Source organism: Oncorhynchus mykiss, chromosome 12 (genome assembly GCF_013265735.2).
Source record: "Oncorhynchus mykiss isolate Arlee chromosome 12, USDA_OmykA_1.1, whole genome shotgun sequence".
Classification (NCBI taxonomy): Eukaryota; Metazoa; Chordata; class Actinopteri; order Salmoniformes; family Salmonidae; genus Oncorhynchus; species Oncorhynchus mykiss.
The window spans coordinates 95,763,060-95,779,756 of record NC_048576.1 but is presented as its reverse complement, the minus strand read 5'-3'; the positions used below and the strand labels follow the sequence as shown (position 1 = coordinate 95,779,756).

Below are 16,697 nucleotides of genomic sequence, written 5' to 3'. Positions count from 1 at the left end.
CTGTACAGTACAGTTCAGTCCTAGGTCCAGGTCCTTAGTGCTCTGTACAGTACAATTCAGTCCTAGGTCCAGGTCCTTAGTGCTCTGTACAGTACAGTTCAGTCCTAGGTCCAGGTCCTTAGTGCTCTGTACAGTACAGTTCAGTCCTAGGTCCAGGTCCTTAGTGCTCTGTACAGTACAGTTCAGTCCTAGGTCCAGGTCCTTAGTGCTCTGTACAGTACAGTTCAGTCCTAGGACTTAGAGTTTTTCCTTCAGTGACAGACCCTGTTTGTTGCTGTTTTTTGAACAGATGCTGTTTCAGGAAGCGTTTAGTTGAGTCTAAATGGAACAGGAGTTTTTATGCTAATATAAGAGAGAGTGTGGGCAGCAAACAAATGCTGCATTAACATCAAAACACACAGCTTGTTGGAGCCGGATATGAAATGCTTAACATATTTCCCAACAACATGATGTCACTATCTGTAGGACACCATGGGAGACAGAAATGCATCTCTGGTTTAGTTACTATTAGGTACAGACTCCATTAGTTAGTGTCAATGGTGTGTCTCAGCAATAGTCTCACAGTTCTCTGTCTGTCCTGAGAAAGAGAGAAAGAGAGAGAGAGAGAGAGAGAGAGAGAGGCAGACATACACAGAGAAAGAGAGAGACATATCGAGAGAGGAGGAAAAAAGCTCCTAGCTTTTTGAAAAGTAGAGTGAGTTTGTGTTGGTTAACTTGTGGTACACATCAAGATGAAAAGGAGCAGCAGTAGCTTTGAAATACCCCAGTCAAAATGAACATTATATTTAAGCTGCAGCTGAGAGAGAGAAGAGAGAGAGAAGAGAGAGAGCAGAGAGGGAGAAGAGAGAGAGAAGAGAGAGAGCAGAGAGGGAGAAGAGAGAGAGAAGAGAGAGAGCAGAGAGAGAGAAGAGAGGGAGAAGAGAGAGAGAAGAGAGAGCAGAGAGGGAGAAGAGAGAGAGAGAAGAGAGAGAGCAGAGAGAGAGCAGAGAGGGAGAAGAGAGAGAGCAGAGAGGGAGAAGAGAGAGAGCAGAGAGAGAGAAGAGAGAGAGCAGAGAGGGAGAAGAGAGAGAGAAGAGAGAGAGCAGAGAGGGAGAAGAGAGAGAGCAGAGAGGGAGAAGAGAGAGAGAAGAGAGAGAGCAGAGAGGGAGAAGAGAGAGAGCAGAGAGGGAGAAGAGAGAGAGCAGAGAGAGAGAAGAGAGAGAGCAGAGAGGGAGAAGAGAGAGAGCAGAGAGGGAGAAGAGAGAGAGAAGAGAGAGAGCAGAGAGAGAGAAGAGAGAGAGCAGAGAGGGAGAAGAGAGAGAGAAGAGAGAGAGCAGAGAGGGAGAAGAGAGAGAGCAGAGAGGGAGAAGAGAGAGAGCAGAGAGGGAGAAGAGAGAGAGCAGAGAGGGAGAAGAGAGAGAGCAGAGAGAGAGAAGAGAGAGAGAAGAGAGAGAGCAGAGAGGGAGAAGAGAGAGAGAAGAGAGAGAGCAGAGAGGGAGAAGAGAGAGAGCAGAGAGGGAGAAGAGAGAGAGCAGAGAGGGAGAAGAGAGAGAGCAGAGAGAGAGAAGAGAGAGAGCAGAGAGGGAGAAGAGAGAGAGAAGAGAGAGAAGAGAGGGAGAAGAGAGGGAGAAGAGAGGGAGAAGAGGGAGAAGAGAGAGAGTAGAGAGGGAGAAGAGAGAGAAGAGAGAGAGAAGAGAGGGAGAAGAGATGAGAGAGAGCAGAGAAGAGGGAGAAGAGAGGGAGAAGAGAGAGAGCAGAGAGGGAGAAGAGAGAGAGCAGAGAGGGAGAAGAGAGAGAGCAGAGAGGGAGAAGAGAGGAGAGAGAGCAGCGAACAGGGATAAGAGAGGAGAGAGAAGAGAGGAGAGAGAAAAGATAAGGTAGAGGAGAGAAAAAATAGGAAGAGAGAAAACTACTCGCTCAGGCCCGTTGAACCGCTCGCACTAGGCTAGACAGACAGACAGATAATTGTTTACTGTACATTAGTTCAACTCAACTCGTCGTTCAACAGTCTTACTGGAATCCTCTCATTGAGTGGGAGTTATGGGAATGAGCGACTTAGCCGACCGCAGAGGGAGAGATTAGACTGATTTAGTCAGCGGGACCAGCCACATGAAAGCAACAAATGGTCCATTATTATGGGAACATCAGTTCTGGGCGTAATAATTATCTTGCTTATAGATTCTCTAGCATCTCGTCTGTAGCCTGGAGTGATAATATAATATAATGATATAATGACTCATTAACCCTGTCTTTCTCGTTATTCTTGTACCTTTATACCTAGTCTCATATCGAGGGCTTCATCCGACTGTACTGTACTGTAATTGGCCTGAACAGGCCGTCTTTAATGTCACAGGCTGGTTGGTAGCTCTGTTTAGGCTGGGTTTGCCTCACCTCAAAGTGAACATACAGAATGAAAGGCAGTTGCAGGGCCTCTCAGAGTCCGGCTGGCCATTTATCAGTTCTCTATGACAGACAGAGTGTGACACAATGAACTCACTAGGGCCTTAACAAGAACCAGAAGAAAGTGAACTAATGCACTCCCAGATCAGAAGCAACAAATAGTTACATAACACCCAGAAGGGCATGATTGTCATTTACATCACGTATCTTTCAGTTATTGCCTGATTCTACTAGGATGTTAAGTACTTCTATGCATTAAATAATAATAACAGTAGCAAACATGCGTTTCCTGCTCCTAACTGGATTCAACTTGTTATTACAAGCCTTTCCCATGTTCAACCAGCAGCAGTGTTGAGATAAAGGGCTGGGGGAGCTCCCGGGGACCCCCACTGTTGCCTCATCATTAACCAGAGAAGAGAAACAAACCGGGCTGGGTTCAGAGGTCGCTCAGGAAGGCCACACTCAGCAAGACGATTAAGCGGCCCGGATTTCAGAGACGCTAATTATCGAAGCTCAAAGGACCCTGTGTGTGTGTGTTGTATGAGTGTGTGTTTGTTCACACTGTGTGTGTGCGTGTTGTGTGTGCGTGCATCCACACTGCATGTGTCTACCCTAGTGCCCTCAGGATAACGTATGGCGGCTTGCTCTGTTTTAATTGGGATACTACTACCCATGCTGCAGTGCTCTCCCTGCGAGAGAGATCGATGACCTCTGACAGACACTTAGGGGTTACACAGTGAGGGCAGCCTCCAAGGTTCAAAGGCCCTCTGTTTACATTCGATCCAGTTGCCCCCAGGGCTCCTATGCATTAAAACCTATTTAGTCCCTACACAACACCTTTGAAAGTCAAGCAGCTAACACATGCTACAAATACCAACAAATAGCGTGCTTTAATATGGTGGGTAGACTTCCTCTGAACTTAGAAACAAACACATGCATGTATAATGTCCTTAGAGCGTTGGGTTCAGTCGTTGTCGAACACATGGAACTGGGGCTTTCAGCAACAGAATGCAGAGGAAGGGTGTGAAGTTGAACTCGTGCGAGCGTTAGTTGCACCCCTTCAAAACAGAGGATTAATATTTTGGAGCCTCTGTTGACGGAAACTTTACCTCGCCACATAGGAAAGACGAGTAAACACAGAGTGAACTTTCAACTACCACCCGAGAGACGTTTGATGTCGGGGGCATTGTGCAACTTCATAAGCTCCTGTTTTCTCACAACATCTGCTTGTCAACCTCGCTTTCAACTCAACGCTGCCGCCGTCAAAAGTGGACCCAAAACAGGGGGATTGAAAAAAAAGAGAGTGAGAAAGACAAAATAGTTTCTCCTAAGGTCATGATTTAGCAATTAAAGCCTGTGATGGAATATGATATTTCACCCCTATATTTCAGATTATGATAGATCTAATCTTCTTTGTTTTCAAACATAAAAACAGTGACTTGTGTTGTTTTAAATTTTTTATACTGCCCAGCTAAAAGGCGCTTTGAAGCCACAGTCTGAAATCTGGGAATCTTTTCAACGGTCATTTCAATTCTTTATATTTTTGCTTAAAAAACAAATCTCAGACTGTAGCTTTAAAGCCTCCCACATGTCCAAACAGAGCGAGACGAGAGAGAGAGAGAGAGAGAGAGAGAAAGGGTAGAATGGGGGGAAGAATGGAGAAGAGGAGGAATGGCCTGGTGGTTTTGATTCATGAACAGAGAGGAGAGTTCCTCTGGCTTTAACTGCTCTCAGTCTGAGGAGATTAGGTTTAATGTTAAACATATGGTCCTGGCCAGAGAGGAGAACCATCAAACAACACCCCTGACGTCATGGCCAGGGAAGGGGAGCGGGAGAGAGAAAGAGAGGGGGGGGGGGCACGAACAAGTGTGTGCATGTGTGTGTGCATGCGTGTGTGTGTGTAATAGGCACCTAAAAGTACCTAAAACCCTCATATCTTCCAGCTAATCCCACCTGGGTTCCGTATTGCTGTATGCAAGGCGGTGCAAATACATAAATAGGATTCTATATATGGATTAAAGGCAAATCTGAACATTGTGAAACAACTAGAATCAAACAGTAAAGTCTACCTCTTGGGTATAAAACCTGGCTAACTAACTGGGCCAGATTTCCACACCACCTGTGAAGTGCCTGGACCAAAGCCTGGCTAACCTTCGCCTCAGATGCCTCTGGATGTTACACAAAGGCATGAGAGATAGAAAGAGAGAGAGAGAGAGAGAGAGAGGAGAGAGAGATGAAAGAAAGAAAAAACCTAGGAGGTAGAGCTTAGACATTTAAACATGTAGATGAATTTGTCTGCAGCATTACGTTAAACTTGGTGTGTGGTATAGATGTGTGTGTTGTAAAAGTGTGTGTGTGTATTTGTGTTTAAGCAGGGAGGGAAGGGGGGAGTGGATATTTTTTCTCACAGCTCCCGACTGAACGTTTGTGTGCTTTTTTCCAACAAATCTTCCAAAAAAGAAGGCCAAAAACAGGAAAAGAGAAGAGTTTACCTGAGCAGACTTGGCAAGCTTCTGACTGTATTCCTTCTCAATCTGCTTTAGCCTGGTGTTCGTCTGCAACACAAAGTGGAGAGAGGGAAAGACAGAGTAAGAGATTTGCATACAGACACACACAAGACATAGAGGGAAAGAGAGAGAAAGACAGTGAGGTTTGAAATTGGACCTGTTTGTAGGAAGTACACACACACACACACACACACACACACACACACACACACACACACACAGCCGTTGACCCCTGTCTCTTGGCAGTGTCCCCCTGCCTGCCTGTCGCTGGGCTGGCGTTACTCTGGGCACAGTGCCAGGCTCCACGCCCCTGTGGCAGCAGCAGCCAGTGAGTGGCCCGGGGGCACACTGCTCCCTCTGATGCCCTGCCAACCATTCATCACTTAACAGGAAGAGGGGGAGAAATCAGCCACGGCTGCCAATTATCAGGGAAAAACAGAAGGAAACTGGGACAGGGGAGACACAACATGGAGGAAGAACATACAGACACAACATGGAGGAAGAACATACAGACACAACATGGAGGAAGAACATACAGACCAACAGACACAACATGGAGGAAGAACATACAGACACAACATGGAGGAAGAACATACAGACCAAAAGACACAACATAGAGGAAGAACATACAGACACAACATGGAGGAAGAACATACAGACACAACATGGAGGAAGAACATACAGACACAACATGGAGGAAGAACATACAGACACAACATGGAGGAAGAACATACAGACCAACAGACACAACATGGAGGAAGAACATACAGACACAACATGGAGGAAGAACATACAGACACAACATGGAGGAAGAATATACAGACCAACAGACACAACATGGAGGAAGAACATACAGACACAACATGGAGGAAGAACATACAGACCAACAGAAACAACATGGAGGAAGAACATACAGACACAACATGGAGGAAGAACATACAGACACAACATGGAGGAAGAACATACAGACACAACATGGAGGAAGAACATACAGACACAACATGGAGGAAGAACATACAGACCAACAGACACAACATGGAGGAAGAACATACAGACACAACATGGAGGAAGAACATACAGACACAACATGGAGGAAGAACATACAGACCAACAGACACAACATGGAGGAAGAACATACAGACACAACATGGAGGAAGAATATACAGACACAACATGGAGGAAGAACATACAGACACAACATGGAGGAAGAACATACAGACCAACAGACACAACATGGAGGAAGAACATACAGACACAACATGGAGGAAGAACATACAGACACAACATGGAGGAATAACATACAGACACAACATGGAGGAATAACATACAGACCAACAGACACAACATGGAGGAAGAACATACAGACACAACATGGAGGAAGAACATACAGACACAACATGGAGGAATAACATACAGACCAACAGACACAACATGGAGGAAGAACATACAGACACAACATGGAGGAAGAACATACAGACACAACATGGAGGAAGAACATACAGAAACAACATGGAGGAAGAACATACAGACCAACAGACACAACATGGAGGAAGAACATACAGACACAACATGGAGGAAGAACATACAGACACAACATGGAGGAAGAACATACAGACACAACATGGAAGAAGAACATACAGACACAACATGGAGGAAGAACATACAGACACAACATGGAGGAATAACATACAGACACAACATGGAGGAATAACATACAGACCAACAGACACAACATGGAGGAAGAACATACAGACCAACAGACACAACATGGAGGAAGAACATACAGACACAACATGGAGGAAGAACATACAGACACAACATGGAGGAATAACATACAGACCAACAGACACAACATGGAGGAAGAACATACAGACCAACAGACACAACATGGAGGAAGAACATACAGACCAACAGACACAACATGGAGGAAGAACATACAGACCAACAGAAACAACATGGAGGAAGAACATACAGACACAACATGGAGGAAGAACATACAGACCAACAGAAACAACATGGAGGAAGAACATACAGACACAACATGGAGGAAGAACATACAGACACAACATGGAGGAAGAACATACAGAAACAACATGGAGGAAGAACATACAGACACAACATGGAGGAAGAACATACAGACCAACAGACACAACATGGAGGAAGAACATACAGACACAACATGGAGGAAGAACATACAGACCAACAGACACAACATGGAGGAAGAACATACAGACCAACAGACACAACATGGAGGAAGAACATACAGACACAACATGGAGGAAGAACATACAGACACAACATGGAGGAAGAACATACAGAAACAACATGGAGGAAGAACATACAGACACAACATGGAGGAAGAACATACAGACACAACATGGAGGAAGAACATACAGACACAACATGGAGGAAGAACATACAGACACAACATGGAGGAAGAACATACAGACACAACATGGAGGAAGAACATACAGACCAACAGACACAACATGGAGGAAGAACATACAGACACAACATGGAGGAAGAACATACAGACCAACAGACACAACATGGAGGAAGAACATACAGACACAACATGGAGGAAGAACATACAGACACAACATGGAGGAAGAACATACAGACACAACATGGAGGAATAACATACAGACACAACATGGAGGAATAACATACAGACCAACAGACACAACATGGAGGAAGAACATACAGACCAACAGACACAACATGGAGGAAGAACATACAGACACAACATGGAGGAAGAACATACAGACACAACATGGAGGAATAACATACAGACCAACAGACACAACATGGAGGAAGAACATACAGACCAACAGACACAACATGGAGGAAGAACATACAGACCAACAGACACAACATGGAGGAAGAACATACAGACCAACAGACACAACATGGAGGAAGAACATACAGACACAACATGGAGGAAGAACATACAGACACAACATGGAGGAAGAACATACAGACCAACAGACACAACATGGAGGAAGAACATACAGACACAACATGGAAGAACAACATACAGACCAACAGACACAACATGGAGGAAGAACATACAGACACAACATGGAGGAAGAACATACAGACACAACATGGAGGAAGAACATACAGACCAACAGACACAACATGGAGGAAGAACATACAGACACAACATGGAGGAAGAACATACAGACACAACATGGAGGAAGAACATACAGAAACAACATGGAGGAAGAACATACAGACCAACAGACACAACATGGAGGAAGAACATACAGACACAACTTGGAGGAAGAACATACAGACACAACATGGAGGAAGAACATACAGACACAACATGGAGGAAGAACATACAGACCAACAGAAACAACATGGAGGAAGAACATACAGACCAACAGACACAACATGGAGGAAGAACATACAGACACAACATGGAGGAAGAACATACAGACACAACATGGAGGAAGAACATACAGACACAACATGGAGGAATAACATACAGGCACAACATGGAGGAAGAACATACAGACACAACATGGAGGAATAACATACAGACACAACATGGAGGAAGAACATACAGACACAACATGGAGGAAGAACATACAGACCAACAGACACAACATGGAGGAAGAACATACAGACCAACAGACACAACATAGAGGAAGAACATACAGACCAACAGACACAACATGGAGGAAGAACATACAGACACAACATGGAGGAAGAACATACAGACACAACATGGAAGAAGAACATACAGACACAACATGGAGGAAGAACATACAGACACAACATGGAGGAATAACATACAGACACAACATGGAGGAATAACATACAGACCAACAGACACAACATGGAGGAAGAACATACAGACCAACAGACACAACATGGAGGAAGAACATACAGACACAACATGGAGGAAGAACATACAGACACAACATGGAGGAATAACATACAGACCAACAGACACAACATGGAGGAAGAACATACAGACCAACAGACACAACATGGAGGAAGAACATACAGACCAACAGAAACAACATGGAGGAAGAACATACAGACACAACATGGAGGAAGAACATACAGACCAACAGAAACAACATGGAGGAAGAACATACAGACACAACATGGAGGAAGAACATACAGACACAACATGGAGGAATAACATACAGACCAACAGACACAACATGGAGGAAGAACATACAGACCAACAGACACAACATGGAGGAAGAACATACAGACCAACAGACACAACATGGAGGAAGAACATACAGACCAACAGAAACAACATGGAGGAAGAACATACAGACACAACATGGAGGAAGAACATACAGACCAACAGAAACAACATGGAGGAAGAACATACAGACACAACATGGAGGAAGAACATACAGACCAACAGACACAACATAGAGGAAGAACATACAGACACAACATGGAGGAAGAACATACAGACCAACAGACACAACATAGAGGAAGAACATACAGACCAACAGACACAACATAGAGGAAGAACATACAGACCAACAGACACAACATGGAGGAAGAACATACAGACACAACATGGAGGAAGAACATACAGACCAACAGAAACAACATGGAGGAAGAACATACAGACACAACATGGAGGAAGAACATACAGACCAACAGACACAACATAGAGGAAGAACATACAGACACAACATGGAGGAAGAACATACAGACCAACAGACACAACATAGAGGAAGAACATACAGACCAACAGACACAACATGGAGGAAGAACATACAGACCAACAGACACAACATAGAGGAAGAACATACAGACACAACATGGAGGAAGAACATACAGACCAACAGACACAACATGGAGGAAGAACATACAGACACAAAGTGTTAAAGGCAGACGGACAGACAGACAGACAGAAGGACAGATTGACAAACAGACAAAATGTGATAAAGGCAGACAGACAGAAGGCCAGATTGACAAACAGACAAAATGTGATAAAGGCAGACAGACAGAAGGACAGCTTGACAAACAGACAAAATGTGATAAAGGCAGACAGACAGAAGGACAGATTGACAAACAGACAAAATGTGATAAAGGCAGACAGACAGAAGGACAGATTGACAAACAGACTAAATGTGATGAAGGCAGACAGACAGAAGGACAGATTGACAAACAGACAAAATGTGATAAAGGCAGACAGACAGAAGGACAGATTGACAAACAGACAAAATGTGATAAAGGCAGACAGACAGAAGGACAGATTGACAAACAGACAAAATGTGATAAAGGCAGACAGACAGAAGGACAGATTGACAAACAGACTAAATGTGATAAAGGCAGACAGACAGAAGGACAGATTGACAAACAGACAAAATGTGATAAAGGCAGACAGACAGAAGGACAGATTGACAAACAGACAAAATGTGATAAAGGCAGACAGACAGAAGGCCAGATTGACAGACAGACAAAATGTGATAAAGGCAGACAGACAGAAGGACAGATTGACAAACAGACTAAATGTTATAAAGGCAGACAGACAGGAGTGTTTTTGACTTGTGCATTCTGGGTTTTATTCTTCGTCCACTTGGAAAGGTCATTAACAGTCAGCTAGAACCACACATAGATAAGACATTTCACAATAAGCAACCAATTACTATCTCTACATAATGACTCATCACGGAGAGGGTACAGAGCACTGTGAGATAAATATGTAGATATCACCTCAACATCAACTTTATATAGCTCTGATGTCACAGACATGTCTGTACAGGTTCAGTGTCAGTCTGGTCTTTCTACACCTCCACTGTGACTGGTTCTGTTCTAACTCTCTCTCTCTCTCTCTCCCTCTTCCCCTCTCGCTCCCCCCTTCTCTCTCTCTCGCTCTCCCCCCCTCTTCCCCCCCCCCCCCCCCTCTCTCTCCCCTCTCTCTTTCTCTCTGAATGTTGAAACACTGCTGAAATACAGGATGGCTCGAGCACAGAGTACCGGCGAGATTCCACAGGTCAGTCCTGACAACAGATTAGTACTGTCTAAACATCACCCTTTCAGATCAGCTCTCTTCTGGTGGCACTGACAGACAGACAGACATATTAAGAGACAGACTCTCTGTAATGCTCTGTATTAGCAAACACACCCCAAAAACCCATCAACGCCGTGGGCCTGGCCCTGCTCCTAACAGTTCCTGACAAACGGCAAAGGAACAGCGGGCCACTGTCGAATGGACACACCTGTCACCACGAATACAGGCAGCCGTCACCACGGATACGGCTCTTGTATGTCTTCCTGTCTGTCTGTTTGGCTTTGAAAGTCTCTCGTCTGTCTCTCTGTCTCTCTAGGGGCCTTATCGGCTGATGAGAGAGAGAGAACAAAGCCAGCCGTGAACGACAGAAGAGAAATAAAGGAGAAGAAAAGACAGGAGAACAAAAACACTGTCGGCCCTAAATGTTCCTCCTGCACCTGACAGACAGGCAGACTGACACGTCCATCCATTCCCCCAGCCTGCCTTTGTTGCTATAGAGACGGTTCCTGCTTTGACTCCAGCCTGATTAAAGTCCACTGTTGGGCTAAGCTTGTGTCTGCTTTCACACATACGGTTTTCGTCTAATGAAAACAAACTCTTTATGATAACCCACACAGACGACACACAAACTCATGGGAATATAGGAGAACACTGTATATATCTAAAACCACAGGGAAACCCTACACTAATGCATAAAGTTATCTACTTTATATCCAATACACATTAATAGTGTTTCTGTTCTGAAACAACAAAGTTAACACACAGAAAGACCATCAGGTCTAAAGTAGACAAACATTTTTTAAGAGAGTGTGTGTGTGTGTACTTTAAAGTGGACTACCTGCACAGCCTGCCAAAAGTGTCTTAGCGCTGAAGGCTCTTTGAGGCCGTATCAGACTCTTCAATCGCTTAATAATCCTGGCTGGCGTGGAGCGGTGAGCGGCTGAGGCTGCCTTTGAAGTGTGTGTGTGAGGAACAGTGGAAGTGTATCTGAAGGCAGGAGCATGCACCGCTTACCAGAACTTAATTAACAATCTGCAGCTGGAACCGGGCCAGACTCTCTCTCTCTCTCTCTCTCACACACACACACACACACACACACACACACACACACAAGGTACAGACAGGTGTACTGCACTTTCTCTTTCCTTAGAATAGGGTGTTGTTTGTTGCAGGAGAAGGAGGGGGCAGCTTTGGGAAAACATCTCCACATCATGGTTTGCCAGAGGCTTATCATTTCCTTGTGTTTCCTTAGCTAAGTCACAAAACACATATCGTTTATTGCATTGTATACATCACATGCTGGAGACAGCCCTTTTGGAAAAACCACATGATTTCACATTACATTTCCACGTGAAACTTATCATACATTTACATTTCAGTCATTTAGCATACGCTCTTATCCAGTAGTGAGTTGATTCACTCATACTGGTCACCATAGAACCATGTGTTTTTGGAACACTTCACATTAGTGATGGGGGGAAAGATGTGGACAGTTACATATCGCAATATTATTTTGACGATATATGGATACTCTGACTCCTTGTATTGACTTGTTAGGTAGCGTTAGTTAGTGCTAGTCGGCTGTACCTGCGCAGAAACTCATCTTTTCCTCCTATAGCTTGTTCTCGATCTAGCCCTTTTATTTCCATGACTGGTTTTTATCATGGCTCTCTTGTCTCTCGGCAGCAGAGATACGGTGCATTCGGAAAGCATTCAGACCCCTTGACTCTTCCAAATGTTGTTACGTTACAGCCTGATTCGAAAATGGAATAAATACATTTTCATCCGCATTAATCTACACACAATACCCCATAAAGACAAAAGCAAAAACAGGTTTTTAGAATAAAAAAAAAATGTATTTAAAAAATGTAAAACAGAAATACCTTAGTTACATAAGTATTCAGATACTTTGCTACTGTATGAGACTCGAAATTGAGCTCAGGTGCATCCTGTTTCCATTGATCATCCTTGAGATGTTTCTACAACTTGATTGGAGTCCACCTGAGGTAAATTCAATTGATTGGAGATCATTTGGAAAGGCACACACCTGTCTATATAAGGTTCCACAGTTGACAGTGCATGTCAGAGCAAAAACCAAGCCAAGAGGTCGAAGGACAGGATTGTGTCGAGGCACAGATCTGGGGAAGGGTAGCAAACACTTTCTGCAGCATTGAAGGTCCCCAAGAACACAGTGGCCTCCATCATTCTTAAATGGAAGAACTTTGGAACCATCAAGACTCTTCCTCAAGCTGGTTGCCTGGCCAAACTGAGCAATCGGGGGAGAACGGCCTTGGTCAGGTAGGTGAGCAAGAACCCAACGGTCACTCTGACAGAGCTTCAGAGTTCCTCTGTAGAGATGGGAGAACCTTCCAGAAGGACAACCACCTCGGCAGCACTCCACCAATCAGGCCTTTATGGTAGTGGTTAGACGGAAGCTACTCCTCAGTAGAAGGCACATGACAGCTTGCTTGGAGTTGACCAAAAGGCACCTAAAGGGCTGTCAGACCATGAGAAAAGATTCTCTGGTCTGATGAAACCAAGATTCAACTCTTTGGCCTGAATGCCAAGCGTCACGTCTGGAGGAAACCTGGCACCATCCCTACAGTGAAGCATGGTGGTGGCAGCATCATGCTGTGGGAATGTTTTTCAGCAGCAGGTTCTGGGAGACTAGTCAGGATCAAGGGAAAGACGAACAGAGCGCAGTACAGAGAGATCCATGATAAAAATCTGCTCCAGAGTGCTCAGGACCTCAGACCGGGGAGAAGGTTCTCCTTCCAACAGGACAGCGACCCTAAGCACACAGCCAAGACAACGCAGGAGTGGCTTCTGGACAAGTCTCTGAATGTCCTTGAGAGGCCCAGCCAGAGCCCGGACTTGAACCCGATCTAACATCTCTGGAGAGACCTGAAAATAGCTCCCCATCCCAACCTTGGGAGGATTTGCAGAGAAGAATGGGAGAAACTCCCCACAGGTGTGCCAAGCTTGTAGCGCCATACCCAAGAAGACTGAGGGCGTTAATCACTGCCAAAGGTGCTTCAACAATGTACTGAGTAAATGTTCTGAATACTTATGTAAACGTGATATTTAATTTTCTAAAAAACTGTTTTTGCTTTGCATTATGGGGTATTGTGTGTAGATTGACGAGGGGAAAAAACAATTTAATACATTTTAGAATAAGGCTGTAATGTAACAATTTTGAAAAAGTCAGAGGTTCTGAATACTTTCTGAACGCACTGTATAGTGAGCAATATGTTTGAAAAAACATCAAATCCCAATAATACATATCGTATCACACATAAGTATTGCAATAATATCGTATCGTGAGGTCCTTGGCAATTCCTAGCCCCATTTCACGTGATGATATTTCAAAATGAGATTTTCACGTGATCACATGACCTTTTACATATGGATTTCTGATGTGATGCCCTGCAAACAAACATTGGTCGTTAGGATACACACACAGACAGTACGTTTAACATATTTGACACACTTTGACATACATGATTACATTGTGTATGTTTATTTATACAGTAACTATTATCACCTGGGATTTGAACACACAATCTCTTAGTTCACTGCATTTCCATCTTCCTGCTACGTCACCATGTCTGTGTCAATGACTGATTTCACCTCTATTCCTACACTTTGGACTTAAGTAAAGTCAATCTCAGCTTTGTTAAAAATACACCAAAGAAAAGTCATTATATTTATCATAGTGATTCAGGCATAACATTAAGCAGAATAATATGCACCACCAACAGACTAAACAGAAAACTCCTCAAATTGCTGAAATAAGTAAATGAAATCAATGATGAGAGAATAGTCAGATGAACTAAAATAGCAGTGCAGATGGCACTCTTTTGCTAAGTACAGAGATGTGTTATAGATAATGAATGTGTAGAGGAATGCTCCAGACGTTTTGGCGCAGCAGAAAGATCAGCCTACCCCAAACCCAGTGGTTGTGAGTTCAAATCCCAGTTGGGGTCATAATGAAAAGTCAGTACCATGTGATCATCAAGTCAAATTAGCAGTTTCACAAAAAACCTTCATACGTGAAAATCTAACTCTCACATGTGGAATTGCATTTTGTATCCCCATGTTGTCACATTTACTTCACATGAGATCATGCTTTCACATGTTATTTATTAAATGTTGATTTGACATGTTGTCTCATGTTATCACATTAACTTCACATGTGAAATGTATTTGTTTTTTCTGTAAAGGAGGATATTTCTTCCACATGGAACTTTTTTCCCAGGAATGTTTTAGAGAGATATCTGGGCTTCGCTAAGCTTGGACAACACAACAAAATGACACGATACTACAAGATTCACGAGAGGCCGGCTAGCATAAAGGTGATGTCATTGCAGTAAGAGTGGGTGGAAAAGATGGTATGATTGACAGGTACACGGATAAAGGGGTGGGGCTAGGTACTTTCCATATGACTGTTATCTCCAAGGTGACTTTATAAACTGATGAAACCCAAAATAAAACCTGCTAACACTATACTTCTGCTGACCTTATGTACATACATACAGCATTCATAAAGTATTTATGAATACTACATAGTATGTTATAATAGAAACCACAAACTGGTATGAACATTATAAAGACCTTATAAACAAGAACATCAACGTATACCGAAAGACTGATTTGTAAACGTTACGGAGAGAACAACGACTAGTGGTGTCCCAGGTATGAGTTGTCTCAGTGATCTATAGGCCTTTCAACACTATGGTGAGTGACTGGAACAGATTCCTCTGAATCTACCTAACACACGTCTATGGCAGCAATTTGGGTTACATTTGTGAGGGAGAGGACTCCGGGTGATGTTATTTGCTTGTTTGTCTGTAATTACTGTGTACAAGTGTGTGTGTGTGTGAGAGAAAGAGAGAGAGACCATGTGTATATGTGTGTGTGTGTAAGCGCCTCTTGAACTGTCACGGCAGTAATGAGAAGAGTTTTCATTTTCCATTTCACAGCCTCCCATCATTGATTCCGTCACTTCAAATTCCTCCTAACAGGCACTGCTGCACCCACTTAATACATATCTCACGCATGCACACAAGTCTATACATGGAGGACTCAGTGCCTGAACACATCTGCCTGTCTTAGACTAGGAGGGTGTGTCTGCCTGGTATTAGGGAAGCTGTTACAGGCATTATAACATAGCAGAGTCTCATAATGTGATGCGTGACTACATACAGTGTGTTCATCACCAAAGGCCTGTTCAGTAAATAGGGTCAGACACGTGAGGTATGGTGGTAGTGGTACAAAGAAAGTTAGACATCGAGTGCTGGAGAGGAAGCTCCTGGGAAGTACACACACTGGTCTGGTGTGTGTGCTTTTGTACATGCATGTTGAAGATCTAGCTAGGTGTTTAAACACTTTTCTCAGTCCTGTGCTTGGTGAGGGTGACCGCATGCTAATGTCAGCCTTTACATTTGAGTCATTTAGCAGACGCTCTTATTCAGAGCAATTAGGGTTAAGTGCCTTGCTCAAGGGGACATAGACAGATTCGAAGAAGCAAACTTTCAGTTACTAACCCAACGCTAGGCTACCTGCCTTCAGACAGCATAATCTCATTTTCTACCTCTTTTTCTTTCTACCTAGCTATCTCTCAGTCTCTTCAACTCAATTACCGTCATGTTTATATGACGGAACCACTTGGAATACACTGTTGGGCTCTCCTTTTAACTCTCTCCTTTTAAATCCCTCTCTTTTTAACTCCCTCTCTTCTTTGAGCCTGTCTAGAGTTGTGTGGAGAGGGTCTGTCTCACCTTTATTAAGGGGGATCAATGTGGCAGACA

General features: G+C 43.8%; 1 protein-coding gene across 3 annotated transcripts in view; it reads right to left on the bottom strand.

Annotated features, from left to right (window-relative positions):
* Positions 1 to 16,697, bottom strand: part of LOC110538761 (centrosomal protein of 112 kDa-like) — a 185,734-nt gene that overhangs the window by 35,471 nt on the left and 133,566 nt on the right. For all 3 annotated transcript variants that reach the window (XM_036939340.1, XM_036939342.1, XM_036939341.1), the window contains exon 22: positions 4,872 to 4,934. In XM_036939340.1, coding sequence (XP_036795235.1) covers positions 4,872 to 4,934 — 63 coding nt within the window. The remainder of the gene's footprint in view (positions 1 to 4,871; positions 4,935 to 16,697) is intronic.